Source organism: Rhizophagus irregularis, chromosome 32 (assembly GCF_026210795.1).
Source record: "Rhizophagus irregularis chromosome 32, complete sequence".
In the NCBI taxonomy this organism is placed as follows: domain Eukaryota; kingdom Fungi; phylum Glomeromycota; class Glomeromycetes; order Glomerales; family Glomeraceae; genus Rhizophagus; species Rhizophagus irregularis.
In genome coordinates this window covers 2,213,383-2,238,619 of record NC_089460.1, presented here as the reverse complement: position 1 = coordinate 2,238,619, position 25,237 = coordinate 2,213,383, and the positions used below count along the sequence as shown (strand labels likewise).

At 25.9% G+C, this 25,237-nt stretch overlaps 2 protein-coding genes across 2 annotated transcripts; one reads left to right on the top strand and one right to left on the bottom strand.

Annotated features, from left to right (window-relative positions):
• Positions 1–9,225: 9,225 nt before the first annotated feature.
• Positions 9,226–10,428, bottom strand: OCT59_023276 (uncharacterized protein; the record flags this gene model as incomplete). The annotated part of the gene is made up of 6 exons (XM_066131946.1): positions 9,226–9,533; positions 9,686–9,714; positions 9,864–9,918; positions 10,056–10,117; positions 10,212–10,266; positions 10,347–10,428. 6 exons carry the CDS (start codon positions 10,426–10,428, stop codon positions 9,226–9,228), a joined length of 591 nt encoding a protein of 196 aa, XP_066006659.1.
• Positions 10,429–14,172: 3,744 nt separating this feature from the next.
• OCT59_023275 (uncharacterized protein) lies at positions 14,173–17,242 on the top strand (the record flags this gene model as incomplete). Its single annotated transcript, XM_066131945.1, has 4 exons — positions 14,173–14,183; positions 14,986–15,053; positions 15,133–16,337; positions 16,431–17,242. 4 exons carry the CDS (start codon positions 14,173–14,175, stop codon positions 16,803–16,805), a joined length of 1,659 nt encoding a protein of 552 aa, XP_066006658.1. The 3' UTR covers positions 16,806–17,242.
• Between the last annotated feature and the right edge of the window lie 7,995 nt (positions 17,243–25,237).

Sequence of the window (25,237 nt, the reverse complement as noted above, 5' to 3'; positions counted from 1 at the left end):
TGAGGATTACAAATATATATAATATATACCATATTTGGTATAACTTTTACTAATATGATAAATTGATAATAATATTAACAAAAAAAAAAATTGTAACAAAAAATTATTATTATTGTAATAAAAAATTATTATTTTTATTTATTATTAACTTTTTTTTTTTACAATCAAGTTCAATCAAGTCAATCAAGTGACCTAGGATAGGAATTAAAATAATTTTAAATAATTTTTGTATAACAATCATGGTTAAATCAAATTAAAAATCGATAAATCAATCAAAAATCTGAATAATTTAGGAATATTGATTCAAAAAATCAAATGAATCAAAATCAATAATCAAATAAATCAATAAAATAAGAAAAAAAAAATCCGAATGATCAATAAATCAATAAATCAAAACAATAAAAAAAAAAAATGTCAAATTTACCCATAAATGAGGAACGATAGAAACATATGATTATTATCAAAAAAGGGTCAGCAGGTTAAGCAGGTTATCAATCCCAAATTCTAGACTACGATAAATTACTACACGTGATTTCGTGATTAAGTTTATCTAATATTTTTTTGGTATGGTATAAATTATTTAAGCCGTAGTAACGTAATACCAAATGTTTATTTATTTTATTTATTGACTTTATAAATAAAATTTTTTTTTTCCTTGGGATTCCCTTAAATTGTGTGTGGTCTGTGATAATGGCGAAAAATTGGATGCCGAGAATTTTATTTTTGACACCTTTTTTTTTTTTATTTTGAAGTACTGTCTTTATTTAGCATATAAATAATATAAATATTTTTTATTATATATGTATTTTTATATATATATATATATGTATTTTTTTTTTTATGCATTTTTTTTTTATGGGTAATAAAAAAAGGGCCATACTGACCATACCCTAAAAAGTAATCATGGGTTGCAACAAGTGTTTATTTTAAAAAAATACACAATAAATATTTATGGGAAATTTTTTACCCCGCATTTTTTTTTATTTTATTTTTTTTTATTTATTCCTTTTTTTTTTACCTAATAGAGTAATTAAGGTATATATTATAATAATAAAAAAAAAAAATGTTTGTACAAAATGCCCTTACACATAATCAATCAGATAATCGCTTTACAAAATAAAATTTTTTGGCTGGTTTTCTCTATTGTTAAAATACGCGTACGCATTACATTACAATTTTTTTTTTTCTCTCTTAAATTAATCTTAAAAAAGAAACCGAATTTGAAAAAAAAAAAATTTTAAGAGTTATGAAATTACAAAACAAGTTAGACTTAATTGGCGCAGCATAAAGTTATGCGGGTTAATAATTGACGTTCCTGAAGAATTACAAATTTAAACAAGTTAATACATTTACATGCTCGTGCTGTATGGCGCACCTAAAGAATGCATGAATAACTAACATATTAGTTATTTGATTTATATTTATTAAGTTCATTCAACAACCAACGATTATAAGTTATAACGCGCAAATATGAAATATCGGATACTACGGATACTATATTATGGATGCGGATACGGATACTATAGATACGGATACTACGGACACTATAGATACGGATACTACGGACACTATGGATACTATGGATACTATAATCGTAAGTGTAATAATTGTATAAGTATATAATTGTATAGGTATTAATTGTATAAGTATAAGTAATTATATAAGTATAAGTATATAATCGTACAAGTATAAGTATACAATCGTCCAAGTATAAGTATATAATCGTCCAAGTATAAGTATATAATCGTATAAATATAACTGTATAAGTATATAATCGTACAAGTATAAGTATATAATTGTCCAAGTACAAGTATATAATCGTATAAGTATAAGTATATAATCGTACAAGTACAAGTATATAATCGTATAAGTATAAGTATATAATCGTATAAGTATAAATATATAATCGTTTAAGTTTATAATCGTATAAGTATAAGTAAACTATATATTCATATAAGTATAAATATATAATCGTTTAAGTATAAATATATAATCGTTTAATTGTTATATACCGAAATCGTTCTAGTTTATAAGTGTATAACGCGTGTAAATTCTTTTAACAACAACAAAAAAAAAATGCAGGAGAATTAAAACGTAATAAAATCTTTTTAATAATAATCCTTTAATCTTTTTCTTCTCTATTCAAAGAAAATAATTAACATTTAAACATAAATTATTTTTTTTAGGCTTGACTTCTTAATTTAGAATATTGTTACGGGGGTACAAGTATAGTATTACATTTCTATAATAAATATGTACAGCTGTTATGCATCTTTCTTTCTTCATGAACAAAAATAATCATCACATAAGTTTAAAGATAATATGATAATATGATGATAATAAGATGAAATAAAGTTGATTAAAAGATGATAATAAGTATTTAAAAAGAAATGTTGACCTTGTTTCTGTTTACAATTTTAAAAATCACACTCTAAAATAATATTAATTAATACTAAATAATGTATAGTCGGAACTCTATCTTTGAGTTTTCACGAGGTTTCTCAAAAAGAATTGCGGCGAAAGCCTTATCTGCATATATAGAGTTTTTTTTTTTTTCAAAAAGAATAAAAAAAAGTAAGAAATTAAAAGTTGAAAATTTGCCCAAAGTAGGTAATTCTTATATATACATACAGTATTTATTTATTAATATAGACGTATAAGATTCATCTACGTATGACTTGCAGATCATCTCACATTTACCGCCAAAATTCCTATAATTTTAGAACTGCGGTAAATAAAAAGCCATCAAGATTTTTTTAGAAATATGTAACATATTGAAACTTAATAATCAAGTATTTTTTTTTTTGTTTTCTCGAGAAAAAAAAAGTTCTTTTTTTTTTTGTGACTCATTTTATGTAATCCAAAAAAAAAAAAATTAAAATAAACAAATTTGTATCGTACGATTCTTTTCTAATTGTAACAAAAATTTATCGTCTTAATAATAATAATTTGATATCGTACAATAAAATTTTTTTTTTTCTGTACCTGGGAAAATTCTTTTGGAAAGAAAAAGTATTTGTTAATTATTTCATTTCTTATTTTCAACTTAAAATAATCAAACATTTTAAATGTTTCAAATTTTTTAAAGTTATTAAATTAAAGCTAGCCTTGATTATCGGAATGATACAAAATAAGTTAATAGTATATAAAATGAATACGGATATAAAATTTAAAATTTGGATATAAAGTTTATGTAGTTTATGTAGTTTTTTTAAGGTTATTAATATCTTTATTAATAACTTTTTTTTTTTTCCCCACAAAAAAATTAATTATAGCGAACTTAAAATTTATATATATCCATACAATAAGTTTTATAACTCTAAAGAAGAATATTAATAAAATAGATAGATAGATAGATAGATAGATAAATGAATGTACACGTAAAATATTCGATAATCCAATCTTATTTAAGAATTAAGAAATTATTATTTGTAACGCGAAATATTTATTTAATTTATAAAATTATATTTTTTTTATATTTTTAATTGTTCTTCCATATGTATAATTTGTATAATTTCATATAATTTATACAAATCTTTCATTAAATGATATTATTATTATTATTAGGTTTACACCGCATTTTGTATAGTTGAATAACTTTAGGTTTCTTTGGTATGTCAATTAAATATTGAAATTCTACCGCATACGTTATTATTTGAAAATCACTGTGATATCAATAAAGAGGGTTGCGTTTTTTTTTAAAATCACTATAAAGTTTTCGCTCGGGTAACCTACGATATAAACAAATAAATAAATATGTCCTGTCTACTGCTGCGTAAAACTTTCTGAAAAGTGATCCTCAAATTATCTAAATTATAAGGTAACATGAATGATATTAATGTTTCTAATATATATAATACTCTTTTTAGTTAAATAAAATGAAATCTTCATAGTATTGTTCAAAAAAAATGTTATATGAATGCTATTTTTATTATTATAAAATGAAATTTGAAAATCCTTGCATTAATAAAGATATAAATAGTAATGCAATTGAGCACGAACCGCTTATTTTACCTTATTTAAATTTGATTTGCTATTTAAAAAAAAAATTTGGGTTCTTTTTTTTTTTGCATAATCTTGTGATTAAAAAATTATTTTAAAGGTTAGATCTCCATCAAGTTTTGAAACGTCATCCAAAAACCCCTTGATTCTCTTCATTCGATAATTTTCTTTAAAATATTCATTTATCCTATTTATGCTTCTATTCCTTCAATCAATTTTGATAGTCAATCTATATGGTTTCAATTTTCTGACCTTTTTGCTTATCATTTTCATATATACCTCCTTTCATTTATCCGATTTAGGTCTCATTAAGGTGATTATCAGCGAAAAATTCCCCATTATTTTTTTTTAAACTAACGCCAAAAAGAATTTCTAAAATTGTAACATGTAAAGTTTTTGACACTTTCCCCCTTTTCTAAAATGTGATATGTAAAAGTGACAACTTATATTACTTATATATTAACAATTATAAAATGTAATTCACTAAAATTATAAAAGAATATGATAACATGATAACATGTAAATTGATTGAAATCTCAACGCGTAAATATCAATAACGAAATCAATGATTAGTAAAAGTAAGGTAATTAATAAGGGAATCATATGAAAAAGTTAAAAAATGGGTTATAAATGCATTAGTAATATGCTGTTATACTGTTTGTATATACCATTGTAATTATAAACGCGATTGAATTGTATCATATCCCTTATCCCTTGTATAATCGCATCGCAAGCGAATGAATGATCAAATGTATAATTATCCACCAATTGACTTTTATCACTCTTATCAATCTTATATTCTTATTACTTATTACTCTCATTACTCCTTATTATGATTACCCTTATTACACTCATATATATAAATTTTTCATTGTTTAAATTACGCTTATTACCCTTATTACGATCATATTTGAACTTTATTATACTCATTACAAATCATCTTCACCCTTATTACATTCATTCATTTGACATTTCAAAGTTCAAACCTTATTACGTATTTTACCCTAATTACATTTATTATCCTTATCCCTTGTTACTATTATTATATTCTCTCTCCTCATCCATATTCTTTTTTTTTTTATAAAAAAACATCCTGTTTTCCCGTTACGCAATATTGAAAGCTCCTAAAACAGAGATCTCGTGTACTGACAATCAGAGAATCGTATCGACGCCATCAATTTATTCTGTTAATCTTTTTTTAGTTAATAGACAACTAAAAGTTTTTGTCGATCAATAAAGTAAAAAATTTTTCTTTGTTAACATAAAGTACAGTAATATACATTAATACATTATACATAATTAACTTTATTTCGTTTCTTTTTCTTTCTTTCTTTCTTTCTTTCAATAATCAAAGAAACTTATAAAGATTGAATTAGATACTTTTTCGCGTTACTTTTTATTTGAAACACTTTGATATTGACCTGCATAATTAAAAATGTCAAAATAAGACCGTTCTGACAGCCAAGAAAGATATGCAGCTAAAATGCCGTTAAATTAATTTTACGACTGTGTAACATGACATTCGGTTACACCCTTTTTCCTTCCTTTCTTTTTTTTTCTTTTTCTTTTTCCTTTTCTTTTCTTTTTTTTTTGAAAAAGTGATATATTGGTGATATATTAAATAAACTTTAAAAAACCGGCAAAAAAAAAGGACAAAATTAACTTTTTTTATCATCATAATACTCCTATAATTATATGATATTAAACGCGTTTTAACATTTATTCTTCCCACCCCCTTGTATACAATTTTATATAATATTTACTTTTTTGGAAATGAATATAAAATTAAAAACATCCTGGATATACTGGTATTAAGTGAATTAATGGTTTTTATTGGAATTTTAATCTTATTAATTTCATTATTTCCATTTTAATATTAATAAAAAAAAAAATGGCCGATTTGGATTAACTTGCATTAATTTAGGGGTAAAAAATAATAAATAATATAAATATTAATAATAATAATAAATAAAAATAATAAATAATAATAATAATAATAATAACCTTAATTTATTCAGATTAACCTTTTTTTTTATCAAAATAAGATGAATATTAAATTTTATTTTATGAAACGAATGAAAAGACTGAAAAAAGTTTAATATATTGTTATTACATTATCCGAAGATTGATTATTTCTAAGGGGTCAAAGTTTTAAAATGTCACGATTGAATAAAAAGACTGAGAAAAGTTTAATATATTGTGTTATATTATCCGAAGATTGATCATTTCTAGGGGTTTTGAAAAAAAAAAAAGTTTTAATATCACGACTTTAAAGATTTTAGTTTATTATCACTATTCTTTGAAGAAAAATAAATGTACAGTTGATTGAACGACATTCTTAATTGAGATTTTTCCTGTATAGCATGTGAACTTGGCATGTATCATTGGCTTTACTGATAAAAGTCAAAGTAAATCTTTGTCTTTTTTCGCATTTCGGCGAAACATTACTTGTTGTTGTTTCGTTATATTCGTTATCTCTTTCCTTTCGATATAAACAAATATGCAATTCTTTATTGAAAGGCCTATTAGATTTAGTATTTAGGGTTTAAAATAAACCCGTGGAAATTACTTTCTCATAATAATAATATTCGAATCCTCATTCCCCACATTGTTTGGAACTTTTTGATTACATAAAGAAATAATGTATGTACATGCACACATATATGATATTACACTAGACTAGACAGATATTTCACAAATTTTATTAGTTTCAGTATTTTGTTCAATCAACGGCTAACGGCGACGACCTTTTTTGTGATAATAATATTTCATATTGTCAGAAATTTCTTTTTTCGATTATATAATACAAAAATTATTTTACTTCCATTCAAAAAAGATCTCATTAATTTTTAATGAACCTTAAATATCTTGATTTACCCCCGATTATATTTATATATATATATCTTTTTAAATTGAAAATCCCTTTCTTATTACTGCATTTACAATCATAAAGACATATAAAGTAATACATTTATTTACATAATACGAATCATATGCCTCAAAATAAAAAATCAAGTTTTAAAAATAATCTTTTAAGATGAAGATATTGTTTACTTCAAGATTTCTTTATTACAAATGATTATGATCATCAATTTTAGTTTGTAAGCAGTAAAAAAATACCACGTTATAACTTATGCTTATATGCAGGGTTTTTGATTGGTATTTCATTGGCTTTTCATTAAAGTATTCGTAAAGAAAAAAAAAGAAAACATTTCGGCCGTCTCAAAGATAATAATGTTGTACCTCTTCCTTTTTTATTTGTTCCCCTATTTAAACAACGGGTATGATCCAATCAATTTTTCACGTTTTTTTCTTTTTTAAAATCAGCCCATGTATATTTTTTTATCGTTTCACGAAAAAAAAATTTTTATGTATTGTCACGTTACTTTTTTTGAAATTTTTGATTTCTTATTATCCAATTATAGTAATATTATATAGCATTACAGAATTAGGATTGTGTGGCTTTTGTGGGATTTGTGGGATTTATGGCATTAAAATTATAGTTGTGTATCATCCAATTATAGTAATATTATATAGCATTAGAATATAGAATTAGGATTTGTGGGATTTGTGGGCTTGTGGCATTATTGTTGTGTATCCAATTATTGTAGAATTGTGGCATTAAAAATTACCGGTATTATAGAATTATAGTTGTGTATCATCCAATTATAGTAATATTATATAGCATTAGAATATAGAATTAGGATTTGTGGGATTTGTGGGCTTGTGGCATTATTGTTGTGTATCCAATTATTTGTAGGATTGTGGCATTAAAATTATCGGCATTATAGAATTATAGAGTTGTGTATCATCCAAAAAAAGCAATATTATATAGCATTAGAATATAGAATAAGGATTTGTGGGATTTGTAGGCTTGTGACATTATTATAGTAATATTGTATAGCATTAGAATTAGGATTTAGGTTGTGGCATTATATTATAGAATTATAGAGGTGTGTATCCAATTATAGGAATATTATATAGCATTAGAATTTGTAGCATTAGGACTTGTAGCATTATTGTGGCATTAATTCTGGAAAAAACTCCGATAAATGATCATTTTTTCTAGTTTTCAGTCCGAAGAAACTCAGACACGTGATCATTTTTCTGAAAAAATTTTTTATAGGTATTATGGAATTGGGTGTCCTTAACGTACAGTGGGGCCGTGGGGGTGTACGATATTTAACGTACGAACTGGCCCGAGTTTAGGAGTTATGCACTTGCACGTGATAGCGTTAAAGATTTACTGTGAAAAAAAAATTAAATTTTTTTGGCCGGAATTATGTATGAAATTAAGAAATTTATTAAACCGAAAAAAAAATCTTTTAAATTATTCACGTGAATCATAAAAAAAAAAAAACTTTTTTTTTAGTTCGTTTTTACTCGGTAAATTTTTTTTTTAAACGGGGAAAAATTTTACTTTATATAAAATTATAATATTTTTACATTATGATATTTGCTCCTTTTCTTTACTTTCTTGTTCCTTTTACAGTTTACTTCTGTTATTGAATAAAATTTATCCGATAATTTTTATTGATAGTATATTCTTGAGTTCGTCTTTCTGATTTGTACAAAAAAATGAGGAAAAACTTTGATTATTTTAAAAATTAATGAATTTATAAAATTTATTTTATATTCTCATTACAAAATTATGGAAATCAAAAGATTCAAGGAAAAAATTAGGAAAACGCAAATTAAGAAATGTAATTTATGTAATTTATTGCAAGTATTGCGAGAAAACATTATATACAACTTTATTTAAAATATCATATTTTAAAGTATTATTTTAAAATTAATTCATGGTTCTAAATTCGGTACATTATAATAACAGATATATAATTCAAGTTCAACGCTCTTTCCAGAAGGATATGTTAAACCTCAAAGTGGAATTCCAATCACCTAATTATATGACTTTGACGGAAAGGCTAGCAAAGACATAAAAAATTATATAGTTCGACGGATCTTAAAATAATACTGCAGTCGAAGTCGTTACAAATGTCAAATATATACGGTTTTTTATTTAAGTCTATTAACAGGGAGAAGATAAATTACAAAAGAATTAACCAATATAAAAATACTATCACTATTGTTCATTCTACAATTATTAACGAAAGAGTGCTTTTTTTTAACGAAAATAAAAAAAAAACCAAGAAATTATAATTAAATCAAACCCTAAAAATAATATTTACCCTCCGTTTTTTTTTTAAAAAAAAAACTATTCTACTATACTTTTGACTCTGTGATGCTAAGTTTTTCTAAATCTTTATCATTATTCTCTTTAATGGTTTTATTATCATTTATAACGAGATCGTTATCATTCATAACGAAACCATTTTCATTTTTCAACAATCTCCATAATATTATGGTAGAAATAAAATATAATATAATATTAATCAATCCTAGTAATATTGTTAAAATATATGTATTATAACCTACACGAATCATCCAAGCTGTTGAGGGTATTATTGAAGTATTGTACTTGTAATAATCTGACAAGTGAATCGCTATGTAATAATGTAGTTTTAATAGAGCTTTTTTTATGAAATTATTTTTTTTTTTTAGAGCATTTGATTGGCAAGGAGGACAATAATCAAAATGGTTAGTTCGAAATTAAGAAATGATTATTAGCTAAACTTGCTGAAATTTAAGTCAAAAAAAAAAAATTTACGAAAAAGGGGCTTACTGTAAAATATCCATAATATGCCAACGGCGCTATAAAAAAAAAAAGATGTGTTAGTTTCCCAATCCTCTATTATATTCCATGAAGAAGTTTGCAATATTCCTACCAAAACCTCACCCTCCCCCCGCTCACTCACTCGTTCAATTGTTCACACAACTAAAAATCTTATAATTTTATGTACCTATTAATTCCAATATCGGATTTTTTAAGTCCATTACTCGCAAAACAATAAAGTCCTATATTAAAATCAAGGATCAAAGATTGAGGATAATGAGGATAACGTGAATAACGCGAAAAATTGGTTAAAAAAAAAAATTCACGTGCAAGTAAAAACATATATAACGTATAACGTAAACTACGCGTATTAAATTACCACTTATAAATACGCCAACTAATAAAATGGTTCCAAAGAAACCCGAAAATATATGAGATTCTCTAAAATAAATAAAAAATTATTTAATATAATTAATCCTACGTTTATTCTGCTTTTCCTCCGATAATAAAATAATTTACGAAAAATGAAACTTACAATGATGATATTTCTTTATACTTTTGTGACGATGATGCATCTATAAGAAGTGTTTCTACGTAAAAATTTTGAGATTAGAAGAGAATGATAAAAGATGATTGATGTTAAAAAATGTTTCTCGTGAGATAAACATACCTAGAATTAGACAAGTCGTCGATATCGTGAATTCGGATGTTTTTACAACATTAAGTATATTAAATAGAATAAAATTATTCATTTTTATTGGGTAAAAAATTATCATGAAATAAAAAAAAATTTTTTTTTTTAAAGGCCAGAAAGGTAGAAACCATTTTATTTATAAAAAAAAAAGATTATTTAGACGCGCGCGATACTTTCATTGTAACTATATACATGAAATTTTACTTTTCTTACTTTTCTTAAAAATTTTTTGTCTATGAACAATATAATGTAATAGTATATTCTTTATTTTCTTTATTATTATGTTCTTTTAAAGAGTCGTCTTTCCGGCGTATCATCGCATTATATGATAGGATATATGATAGGAAATATGATAGAAACTATGTTTAGAAAATTCGTTACAAAAATGAAGAATCGATCGTTCTTAAACAAAAAATATGTATCGTCAGCGTATATGATAAAACTATCTTTGGAAATTTCATTGATTTGACCAATCGAATCGTTCAAATTTTTTCATTCTAAATAATATATTAATTACATATTACCCTTTTAATAAATTTGAATTATAATTTTTCATTTAAATTTTGGATTCTATCAAAAATATTTTTGACCCACCCGTTGAATGACATTATTCAAAAAAAAAAATTCAATAATAAACCATTACAAAAAAGAATTAAGAAAAAAAAATGCGCATCAGAATGATTATTAAAATCATACGATGCAAAAGTAACAAAGCTTTTCTCAGAATGAGCACGAGATAATCACACAATTGGTTTAAACCAAAACAAGTTTATTCATGCAAATTTGTATATAATAAGTAAGATTAACAACTTACCTGCCAACTTTCTCCGAAATAATATCGGAATATAAATTTAAAATACCCTTTTATGAGTTAAAATGATTAAAAGTGATTAATCTATTTATAGCGTATCAAAAAAAAAAAGAAAAAAAAGAAAGAAAAATTCCATCTATCGGAAGTTGTGAAATCTAAAATTATCGGGAATTTAAGGCGACATTTTCATATTTTGATCCGTTGATTAAGCTTTTATTATCGTAAGTCAGCAGGTTGACGAATAAAAAGGATTTCCGCTAGAACTATTTTCGCGATTTCAAATGATACGTTCGTGTTTATGCTCGGTTTTAAATGTACCTATAATTCCATTTAAGGACACGTGACGTGTATATCAAATTTTGAATTAAACCCATTCAACCGGGATTAACAATAGATAAGATTATAGTTGTTTCACATTTCCGATTTTTTTTAAATTATCATAAAAAATTTAAGGGATACTCATTAATTTTCTTATTTCAATAAATTAATGAATATCCTCTCCGGAAATTGAATAATTTCAATTAAAATTTAGAATGTCATTAATAGTCATTCAATGTTTCCAATGCAAATCAAGTAAGTCAAAAAATAGAATTCCATTTATGGTTAAGTGGCACCTTTTCATTTTAAAATCTGTGGACGTTAGGGTACAAGAGGAGGGGGAGGGAATTTTTTTTTTCCCTAATAATTTTCTTCGTGTAACATATATGACAATGAAAAAACAGGTTTTTCAATTTCTTTGACCGGAATTTCAATCCATTTATTCCGAAAGATAACGAAAACGTGCAGCATAAAATAGAAATTGTTCATGTTTAAAAAAGAAAAAATGATCCGAATTAAAAAAAGGGTTGATAAATATGGATAAACATTCAAAGATAGATTTTTTAATGTCGAAAATGCAAAAAAAAAAAAGAAAAAGCTCAAATATTGCATTCCACGTGATGAGCACATGAAATATGTTTCAAATGTAATCCCGCGTGAATTTAGAATTTTAATTAAAATTCCTGATGTGTTGAGATGTGTGAAAAAAAAATAAGGGGGATATCTTATCTATTATGATAAAAAATATTGTCGATATCGTTATCTGAATTAAAAACTTTTTTCCCTTGTTTAAAAAAAACGAAATCTTTAAAAAGGATAATTAATTATTCAAATAGATTTACTCTTCACGAGTTCCTATTTACGCAAGGAACTGGATTATTTCCCTTTTAAGTTTTATTTTTTTTTTAATTTAATTCCGATACAAACTGCATTCACTTGTGAAAAAAGGATATCCCCAACAAAGACAAAATAACGGACGGACAACGGACAATCGGAAATGGGACAACGGTCGAATATTCCTTTTTGACAGAAAAAAAAAAAAAGGTTACTACGCCACGCATATTCCTTATCAGTTTATTAAAGGTGATACAGGATTTGCCCATTAATGGTTATATCAAATCATATATAGTTATATGTTATCTCCGTAATAAATAAAATAAATGATTTAATGATTCGTAATCTTCTATCACCACTCACGAAAATGTTCTTATCGGTAATATCGGAAATAAAATAATATCTAATAATATTACAAGGGAATTACAAAGGGACTACAAGGTTAATAATTAATTAAAATTGTTAAACATAAAAGGTCTCAATATGGGGATGACAAAAAATATTTTTGTTAAAAAAAGGAAAGAATTTAAACTGGAGAAATACTTGATGTTGGGTTCTGGAATATTTCGGAACAAAAATTTTTTAACATTGATAGGATTTTTCCGTCAGGTTTCCGTTTTAAATGTAATGCAAAGATAATTTGCGGCATAAATTAAAATAATCTAATATTTTATTTATTTTATTTATTTATTTTATTTATTTATTTTTATTTATTTTATTTTATTTTTTTTATTTTTTTTTTGATCGAATTTCTTAGATTTTCTTGATTGTATCTATAAAATTTCTGAGTAAATATCTAAAATACCTGAGTGAATATCTATAAAATTCCTGAGTAATCTACAAAGTACATTTTTTATTGTGAAACAATTTTAAAATAAAAAAAAAAATTTTTTTTTTTTTTTTAAAACGGTTTTCCAAAAGGTTGCATGAAATAAGTCACAAGATAAACTTTTGAACTTTGTTTGGTTATAATAGACATATTTTTTGGGCTAATCGGGTAATTCATCAAAATCCATATCAGGTATATTGACTTATTGACTTATCCAAACTCACACATTTTTCTTATGAATAAACCTGTCCGAACGGCGAATTTAGGCGATTCTTGACGATTTCTAACTCCTTTTTCTCATAATAAGGGAAACATTTCTGCAAGGGTCAAACCCTTCCAATTTTTTTCTTTTGTTATAAAGAAGGTCCGTGTGTATTCAAAATATGATTTGATGAGAATAAAATTATTTTTTATCAGATTTCCTGCTTTAAAATCTTTAGACTAATACAAAATAATCTATTTGTTTATTTTTTGTAAAAGGGCTTTGTTCCAAACAGCCGGAAAATTCCTGTTTCTTATCATCATCTTTTATTCTTTTTTATAATATGTTATCAAAAAAAAAAATTTAATTACATCGTTACGGATGTAACATTTGTAACATGTAATGATACCGTGCACTTTCCCATAATCAAGTAATCTTACATCTTCTTTATTCCGAATTTGGTCTTTATAAAATGTGGAGTTGAGTAATTTGTACGATTGTTACTGCGCATTTATGTTACAATTTTAAAATTTATTAATGCAACTGTACAAACTGTACAATATGACTATCTTATAAAATAAACATTTTCCGATTGAGATCCAAAAAAACAGTATTGTCCTTTTGTGTGGCTATAAAATACGTTATATAGTAGTTTTATGTACAATACATTACTTTATGCATCGTATGATACATTTGGTCAATTACAAATCCCTAATTTTATTCGTTTTCACCCGTAAAAAAACAATGGTTGAAATATTATGTGCATGATTTTTAGATTCCGACCATTTTTTTTTTTTCCCCGTTCATCATGTTTAAAAGGTATATCTTAACTAAATTATATATGGTTTTATTTATATTATCAGTCATATTATTATTGTATATATATATATAATATTAATTGTATACATATATATACTTAAAATATATGCTTATCGATTTTTTTAATCTATAATAAATTATCTTTTCCGGTTAGATGCGCAGATAATGATATTTTGATGAGAAATTTTCTACTTCCGAAATTTTCCTTTAAGATTTATATTTAAAATTTATTATGTAACTTATTTTAGTTGTTTGTAATTTATTTAGATGGCGCGATTTTCCTTTTTAAATTCCCAATTTGTAACAGATAAAAGTACTCTTTCATAATTTTTTTTTTGATTGATATTTTGGATGTACAATTACTAAAACTGATATGGAAAAAAAACGGGAATTCTTGGTTCTCTTTGTTTGATGACATAAACATATCCAAAAAAAAATTATAAAAGCTTTATTTTTCTCGCCGTCTTATTATCTTTTGTTTCGTTTCCAAATCCAAAAAAAAAAAGAAATTATTATTAATAATAATTAAAATAAATAAAAAAAAAAATTTTATTTTTAAAATTAGAATTGAAAATAAAAAGTATAATCTTTCATTTTTGTTTTTTTTTTAATATATATACTTTTAATATATATACTTTAATATATATATATATATATATCATACAAATAACATACATACATATATATATATAATATAATATATATATATATAATTTTTTTTATTTTATTTTATTTTAATAATTTTTAAAGTAGCATAAATTAATTTTACTTTAATAATTAAATATTATAAAATAAAAGAAAGAATTTTTTTTTTTTCCTCGAGAAATTTGTTTGAAAACCTCCTTTTTTTTCAACTACAAATCGTGATAGGTAAGAAAACAATCGATACCATAAATTATTATATTATATTTATATTATTTACACGTCACGTATTTTTATTTTTTTTTAGTAAAAATGGGTCGCGCAAGTAATAACGGAAATCTCATCGGTTCTACAACAACCCAAACACTTCCTCTTACTACAAATTCAACGGTTAGGATAGCAACCACAACAAATTTACCATTAATTCAAGATCAAATTCAACCTTTATCAACTTCAAACATTTTAAAACCTTCAAATCAAATTCCTATTATCTCTAATAATTATCGAAATTATCCTCTTCCTTCTGAAAATTTAACAAATAATAATACTTTAATATCGACAACAAATGTTATTCTTGATTATCTTTTATCTGTATCAATTAATGCTAGAATTGATCAAACTAAGAATGATTTAAAAAAATTTGATGATGGTCAACAACAATCTTTTCATATTAAGAAAGGTCAAGGTGTTGAAGCTATAGTTGAAGGTTTATTACAATCTCATCGAACTCAAGCTTCTTCCGTTTTATTACCTTTACCTCTTAAACATAGATTATATTTATGTCAATTATTACATTTAGTTTTTGATCGATCTCATATTGCATCTCCTTCATCTCATGTCTCTCACAACTTCTTAAATACTTCAAATACCCAAAAATCTAATCAACCTCCAAAATTATCAAATACAACGACAAATATACCTACTACAACCTCGACGTCACCTTTACGTAATAATTCAACTCAAAAATCTCACAAATTACCACCAAATCTTGTTAAATATGAGAAACATTTTAAAAACGCTTTATTATCAAGATGTAGAAAACATCGACAAAGTATATGTATAGCATGTCAACAACATCCAAGTAATTCAAGTATAACCCCTCCAATGACAAGGAGGCGCAGTACCCCCCCTAAACCCATTCCATCACGTCGAACTGCTCCAGGTTTAATTGATGCAATCCCTGTATTTCTTAATACATGTGCAATAACATATCGTTTGGATAATAATAATGGATCAACTGTTAAACCAATATGGTATGATCTATTATTGGACTTGTTAACACAATCCGCGATAGAATGTTATCTTTGTGATTCTTATAGTTCACTTGATGCTTTATTGGAAATATTTTCGTATGGTAATATTGATCCATCAGATTATCATTCGGATGATTCAGAAAGTGATGATGATGATGATCCTCACTTTGCTGCTACCCGTGCTGATGATTATTTACTATGGCAACGTACCGCATATTTAGATGAATTTCGTCAAAAGAAAAAGGACAGAATGGAAGAAGTATGTTAATAATTTTTTAAAAGAAAAAAAAAAAAAATTTAAAAAATTTTAAAAATTTAAAACTAATTAAAAAAAATTTTTTTTTTTTTCCAGTTTCTAAATGTTAAAGGAAAACTCGAGCAACATTTTGAAAATTTAGCAAATAAATATCCAATCAGAACTTTTGAAACAGATATGTTAAATTATTGTGCAGATGTAACTGGATCTTTAGAACCTCCAGCGTTAATGACGAAAAGTAAAAATGATGAACTATCAAATGATTTATTCCATATTCCTGGAAGGTATGATGGAGGAATTGATATACCAATGAGTGATGATGATGATGATTATTATATTGAGGATACTAATAAAAATCCTCCACAATCCGAGAATAAATATACGGATGTAAAGAAACGTCGATTATCTGAGACCGATAAATCTAATGAAATGTCAAAAAAGAATAAAAATGAAGAAGTATCATCATTTTAGAAGCAGTCATATGATGTCTTTGTTGGATTAGATTGGATTTGTTGATTTTAATATTATATATAATATTAATAGATTAATAAATATAGAAGTTTATTTCTAAAAGAAAAAAATTTAAATGTTATTGGATGGAAAGCTAAAAAAAAAAAAGATATTTTAGTTTTTACCTTACCGATTAATTTTTTTTTCCTTCTTTTAATATATATAATATATATATTTTAAAAAAAAATTGGATTGGTAAAAAAAAAAAATTTTTTTTTCATTTTCATAATCTCTTTGCTTTCTTAGTAAAAAAAAAAAAAAACTTTTGACGAATAATTTTTTTTAAAATCAACTAAACAATTAAGGCTAACAGATCGTCTTTACCAATCAATTCAAAGCAAATGTTAAATAAATAATAAACCACACTAATTTTTTGAAAAAAATTATTTAATGCAATATAATTAATATATCCCGATAAGTTATATGTTTATGATGAAGTTCGATAATATTAGGCACACAACTACTCCAAGGTGTCGTCGTAAAGATATTTTGACCGTTTAAAAAAATGATGCAACTAAGTAATTAATTTCGCGGAAATTCGCGCCGTAATTTCAACACTTATCGATTCAACATTTGTGTCATTTTGAGAGATAATCAGGCATTTTTCTTTTGTAAATATTTTGATCATGATTAAGTACAACATTTTCCTAATTTATGTATCAAATTAGAATAAATATTTAAACCTTAAGTTATAAATAAACTGTAAATAATTATCTAAAATAAGTCATTATCGTAAAAATCACGATAATTTTTGATTTTAACTGAGGAACATTAGATTTATTGATCCGTAAAATTACATCGGTTTTTTTATGTATAATTATAATTACATGAATTTTGATGATATTTGCTTTGTACAATTAAAATATTAGAATTTATACTCCCGTTACCGTTTAATATACTTAATATATAATTAGTAATTTAAAATGTTTAAAATATATAAGTCTGATTATAATTGAAAATGCTGAAAGAAAAAGGTTTTATATTTGCAAAAAAATGAAAAATAGTAAAAATTTCTGTAAAAATAAAATAAGCAAAGTACGCTGCTGTAAAAATCCAAGTCATAAAGAATGTATCAAAGTTCTCAAGGTGTAAAAGAAAAAATTAGAAATTATCAATAATAATGTAACAGCAAAGCATGAAATTAAGTTTGTTACTAAACCTTCCATAAATCTATATTGAAATTATTTGTTCCTTAAGGAGCACCTAAATTTGAAGGTATATTTATTTGGTAACCTGGCATTCCAGCAACCATACAAGTAATGTCATCAGACCAATAACTCTATCATCTTGTATTTTGGTTCCCTTGCTAGTTATTGATGGAGTGGTGTTATTACAAGGTTTGGAATTGTGTTTAGTTCTGTTATTATATTTGGTGATGGGTTTGATGTATTTAGTACTGGATTTAGAATCTAGTTTTTGCATTATGATCATTGCAATAGTACTATTTAACTAATGTAAAAATATCTTAATTGATAAATAAACTTAAATTAAATTAGTTTGTATCAACTGTCAAATCAGAAAAGTATTCTTCTGTTAAATCATCTAATAAACTATTAATAGACTCAGTTTTTTCACTTTAACAATCATTTTTGGATGCAATATACTATACTACATCCAAATGGTTTGGATTGGCTAAACAATAATTTTAGTTTAACTAAAAATGAATGGATAAAAATCAAATTATTTTGTGATTTTTTAAAACCCTTTTATGAGTTTACAGTGAAAATACCTGGGTCTGAATATCTTACTCTTGAAATATTATTGCTTTTTTTAGATTATTTGCAAGATCATTTAAATATACTAACTATATAGAATAATGAATCTCATATTAGGAATAATTTGTGTTTTATAATGAAGATCTAATACCAAAGCCAAATAAGTAGCTAAATTAAAATTATATAATATGGAATCAAATTTTTCCCTTATTGCTTTAGTAATATCTTTTATCCATGTTGGTACTATATAGATATAAAAATGGCAAAAAGTGCTCTTTTAGCTGAATTTAATAGCTATCAAATTCTTGTAAAAAGTGAAAAAAATAATGAAGAAAATAAATATCAAGTATACTAGGGGAAAAAAAATCACAAGAAATTATGGAATATATTCTATAAAAAAAAAAGAAATCCAATAGTTTGTCATTTCATAATGAAGTTAAAGAATATTTGGCAGTTTCTATAGAATCTCAAAATGTAAATCCCTATGAATGGTAAAAAGATTATAAAATGCAATATCCAATTTTAGTCAAAATAGCTTATGATTATATTTGTATACCTGCAACATTAGTTTTCAGTAAACAAACTTTTTTAAAATTTGGCGAATTAATTAGTAAAAGAAAAAATAGATTAAGTAATTATGCAATAGAAGCTTGTATAAATTTAAATTCTTAAATAGCATTATTAAATTGTAATAAGAAATATAATGTATTTAGTTTTATTTTTAGTGATTATATAAATATTAACAAAATTCTTAGAAAATATTTTAAATTATAAGTATTAATTTGTAATTTGTCTAAAAAGTAGAGAATTTAGTTAATAAAATTCAGGAAAAATATAAAATTATAAAACAGATCTTTACATAAATTTTCTTTACCAAAAGTTAGTTTAACATCACTTTCTATATTAGTATAAAATAAATTTTACTTTTTTGAACTTTGTATAATATCATTTAATGCTATATACACATAAGTTAAAAGTCATATACTGTAGTTATACAAAAATTGTGATTGTTATACAAAAATCTGTGAGTATTGTACAAAAACTTTATCACATATAAATCTTTTTTTATTTCTTTAGAAAAGGCATCAAACTTTAAGTAAATATAATCAACTACTAATATATTTATATATATTTATTAGCTTTAAATTTGAAATTATATTTAAGAAATATATACTTAATTATAAAGAAAAAAATAATAAAATTGCCCTGATTTTTAATAGTTAAATTCTTTACTTTTTATATAGATCACAAATTAAATATTAATATATTTAATAAAAAAAATAATTAATAAAATTTGTTATTAGTTCTATTCCTATAAAAAATTTTTATCTAAATATTTCCATTATTTTTCTATATCTTCCATAAAAATTTTGTAAAAATGATATATTCACAAATATCTGTATTAGTGAGATGAAAATTTCCATGATTTAAAGCTATAAATTCCATTAAAATGATACATTTATGAAAAAAACATGGAAAGATAAAATATGGATCAGATTTTTTATAGGGTATTAATCTTCATCATCAATTCCATTAACTTGAAATTATTAAGTTAAACCAAACTGCAACTTAAAAACCTTAAAGTTAAACTAAACTGTAATTTAATTTTTTAAATCAGATTGAATTGTAACTTGGAATTTTTAAATCAAATTGGATTACAACTTAAAATTTTTAAAGTTGAATCCAATTACAACTTAAAAACTTATAAATTGGACCAGATTAATTTCTATCAGTTTAGTTCAATCTGGTTTGGTTTAGCTTGAACTTAACAACACTAATTATACTAATATTACAAATTTATTCATAAAATTTGTATACTAAATTATTTTTTTTTAGTTTTTCTATTTTTTTCTATATATAAATTAACTTAATATTTATTTCAGGAATATACATTTCTAAAAAAAATAAAAACATCAGGAATTTATTTGTTTGATCTTTATTTTAAAATATTAAAAATAGCAAGAAAAAGCAAATGGCATACATATATACTAAAATCAATTGATTAATATGAAAATTCTATTTTTACAAAATATGCTATGAATATTGGAAAACATATATTAGTTGAATTTAATGAAAAATACAGAAATTATATATATAATTTGAAAGATATATTAGCATTGAAAAATATATGTTATTCTGTTAATAAAAAACATCATACTTTTAATATCAATTATAAGAATAAAGATAAAACTAAAAAAATAAAAACTTGAACCAATAGTTAAAGTATTAGATAAAGACAATATTTCAAGATATTTTTATAGATATCTATACTACTCAGACAAAAGTAGCAGATCTTTCATTTTTATTAATTATTTAAAATTATATATAATAACAATACTTGAAATTTTAATATATGATAACATAAATTTCAAAGAATATATATTTAAAATTTCACACTTCTAACTTTTACACAGTTATCTATATATTAAAAAACACTTGGCGTTATGTTTGATTAATCATATAAATAAGTTATTTGAATTGTATAATCCTACTTCTATTCGTTATCAATATCATACAAAACCAAAAAAAGGAAATTTTATTTCTGGCGAAAAACTGAAATTTTGGTTACACCGAATTCCATAAAAGGAAATTAATAGTTACACGAATTTCCAAAAAAGGAAATTTTATTTTCTGTTACTTTTCAGAAAAATTTAAAAAATTAGATTGCTCAAATTTCTAAAAAAGGAAGTTGTCTAAAGCGGGGTAAATCACGTGATTTGATATAATTTAATTAGAATAATTTTTTATAAAGAAAGATTAATAGAAATTTTAAAATCATAATACAGTCAACTCCCTCTATAGTCACTCCCGTTATAGTCACATTCTACTATATAGTCACACCAGTTGAATGTTCAAAACACTTTATTATTAAAATCTATCATATATAACTACATTCTATCTAAAAATCTTATATTAAAAAGAACTGTTTATAATCGCAGTTATATAAAGAATATATTAAATAGCTTGGCATCTAATAATTGTACAAAGATATACCATAGCTTGTTAGAATCGTCTCACTGAGATGAATCAAATGGTGGTAGTTTTATCCTTTTATTGTACAAACAGTCTTTTGACTTTATCTTTTATTTATACTTTGAACTTCGAAAATATAATCGAACAACATTACAAAAATAAGAAAATAAACTAATAAAAAATAAAAAAAGTAGCTTCACGATTCATACAAGTAAAGAAATCTAAACTAAAATAAAATTAAAGCAAAGAAAAACTGAACTATTACAGAATCGCATACCCCAACTTTACCCAAAGGCCAGTGTGAGTCAACTATCCAACATCCAAAAATCCAGTCCGTTACCAGAAAGAAATCCTAAGAGGTTGAACTGTTAAGCGGCGCAGAAAATCCAAGTGCGAGATCCAAGATCCACTAGAATTATAGAAGAGGATATCCAAGAAATCCAGGAATCACAAGAGGAGTACGCCAAAGAAGAGTTGTGTTGTTGTAGAGAAGTAGTATTAGGAGAAGAACTTGTAGATGGGCCACGTAATTTGGAAGCAGCCGAGAATATACCCTGCGACTCTTCCCAAGCTGGAAAAGAACATTTCGACACAGCCAAATTTCACCATATAATTCGACTTGGAAGTATTAAGAAGGGGAGAAATAATCTTGTATATAACAGAGAGAGGAAAGTGTCGATTCAAAAATGCCGTTAAATGCGCAGGCAACAATCCTCGAGTAAGCCAAAGACAGGATGAAGAAGGAGCTTCATAGTTCCAACAATCTAAAGCAAAGAATTCGGTACGAAAGGAAATATCCAAAGATTTCAAGGATAGGAAAGAAGATAAATAAGAATCTCTAAATTTAATGATTTCAGACCGGTGTGTTAAACAGGGATTTAAATCCGGTAAAATATAAGGACAAGTCCAAAGATGATTCAAATCTTCAGGAGCAGAATTACACTGCGGACGAGCCAGTCGGGAGAATATAAGTAAGGTTTGCGTTGTTAAAGAGTAGTTAAGGTAGGCAACATATCCAAAAGGAGTTTGATACGGAAGGTCCAAAATTCAGGACGACCATTCCTATGTGAAGCGAAACCTTTAATTTGTGAAAGGCAAAAATATATACCAGCCCAATCAAAAAGTGAAGGAGAACCAAGAGCAGTAAAACGCGCTAGTGAACAGAAAGATAAAAGAGCACGAGCATCTGCAATGGAGCGGAGAAAATGTCGAATATTCACGTCAATAGGCAAGGAGTTAAAAGTCAACAAGCATGGAGCATAACAAAATGTTGAGAGTAGTGGGTTGTAAAGACGAATGAGCATCTTTTGCCAAAGAATCCGCTTGTATATTGTAGATATCATCGCCATGAGCAGGGACTTTAATCAATTCGACATTAAGATTACGATCCATGATAAGTTGTCGAATAGAAAGCCAAAGAAGGCCAGTTAGGATTCTCGGAGCGACTTCGAGTGAGAAGGAGCGTCGACAGGCCGTGTCCATAGTGAAATTAACTGACTACAATCAGTATGAATAGAGAGTGACGAATCACGGAAAAGGGCGTTTAATCCTAATAGAACAGCAGAAATTTTAGAACGCAAAGCGGAAGGAAAGTAGGAAGGGAGATGCATGGAAGAAGATTCCAGAACAAGTCCAACATCATCAAGAGCAATCTAAGCAGAAGTCATGGAAGAAGGCGAAGAATCATTGGCAGGATAGAACGAACCATCTGTGTACAAAGATTGCACAGAAAGTGGTAAGATAGTGTCTTCAATTCTATCGATTCTATCCTTAAAGAGAGGAGAAAGAGCGGGAGACGCGTTTGAAAAATGAACAAGAGCCAAGAAGGTTGCATAACTCCATGAAGTAGATAGAGCAATGGGAAGGTAAGCCGCGAAAACTTTGGCATTTCTGGTAGGATAGCCCACAGTATCCGATAGAGTTACATTAAAAAAGCATTTCTCGCTATTACAGCGTTGTCTGATAGCAGATTTCATGGATAAGGCGGGAATGTTAAGAGCACAACCGGGATAAGGGTCAAAGGATCGTTCATCAGCCGAGGTAGATACAGGAAGCCAATGAGACATAATAGCCGAGTTTTGTTTCTTATAAGTGATACACGCACGACCAACAGATAAAGTTTGAGTAGCGAGTCAAAATTAATAGCCCATTGAGGATAAAAAGAATAATCTTTAACAGTATGATCTAATAAACAAGGAGATGCTAAAGTAAAAGAAGAATTAATAAAATATGAAGATAAAAGTAAAGTAGAAGAAGAAGAAGAGAGAAAATTATTATTGATAAAATTAAACCAATTAGGGATCCGTCCTTTACGACCAACGATGCCAAGATAACGAAGGTCAGGCCAATTCATAAGATAACGTCCACAAGGAGAAACCAACTGAGCAAGCACAAATATATTCAAGTTTTTCCAAAGTTTCCAACTCGATTGAAAAATGGAATGAGGTAGAATAGATCGAAGTGGCAGAGCAGGTTGTAGATCATGCCTCGAAGGCCGGAAGGAAAGAGACCACGTGATGTTCAAACGTGAAGAAAACAATAACGAATTAAACAAAGTGTGCTTTCGCAAAGAAACGATCTGTGACCATAGTTCTAAGTTAATAGTAGTCGGGCAACTTTCAGCACCCAAATATCCTTGAAGATAGGAGATAGCATAAAGGGCAAAATCTTTGAAATCAGGATGAGTGAAAATTTTTTGCCAAGATGCAATATGGGAAGAAAGAAAGCGATAGAAAGCATTTTGAATCGAAAAGGGAAGTTTGAGAAATAACAAGGGCAACGGAGTAGTCATAGCAAGACCAGCTTTTCTTCGAAGTACTGAAAACAGAGGCTTGACAATTGATTGAATAGTACTTTCAGAGAAAAGGGTAGTTTGAAGACGAAATTCCAATCGCGGAAGAAGGACGGCATTATAGAGATAGGCCACATGTTGTGCTAATAATTTCTTCGGTCCCAGGAGAGCTGCCATATCTTTAACCATGGAGCGCGCTTGTTTGAGAACAAAATCAGAAGAGGCGGATAAAGAAAACCAAACGCCTAAAAAGCGAAAAGAAGCATACAAAGATAAAGAGGAAAGGGAAAGAGACAAATCAGAGACTAAAAAAGAAGGTGTAAGATCAAAAATAATCTTTGAAGAAGGGGAAGAAGATGAAAGAAGAACATATTTAGCTGAATTAGCTTGAACATTATTTAAAGTATAAAATTCAGCAGTAATAGAAAGACGGTCTTCTATTCCAGATTTTGAAGAAGCAATAAGTGTAGAATCATCCATAAACGTTAAATGTGAAACTGGTAAAGAATGTTGTTCAAATTCAAGTGGAGAATAATTTAAAAGAGCTGAAGATTTTAAAATAAAAGGATCTCGTGCTTCTTGATTTAAAACAGTGAGTAAGGGATCCAAATAAATAACCCAAAGAAGAGGGGAAATGATTTCTCCTTGATCGATACCAACACGTACTCTATAAGCAGCTGTATCGCCATGACAAGTAATTATCTTATTATTTCGTCGTGTAAAAAGATTTAAAATAAATCGCACTAAAAGTGCAGGGATATGTAACCTATCTAAGCTAATTTAAGCGTATTTAGATCCATAGAATCAAAAGCTTTAGAGATATCTTGAGAAACGATCCATAGTTCCCGATCATCAGTAGAGTATGTTTATGTTGATGGATAATCGCATCAAGCATTTTGATAGGGACATCAGTA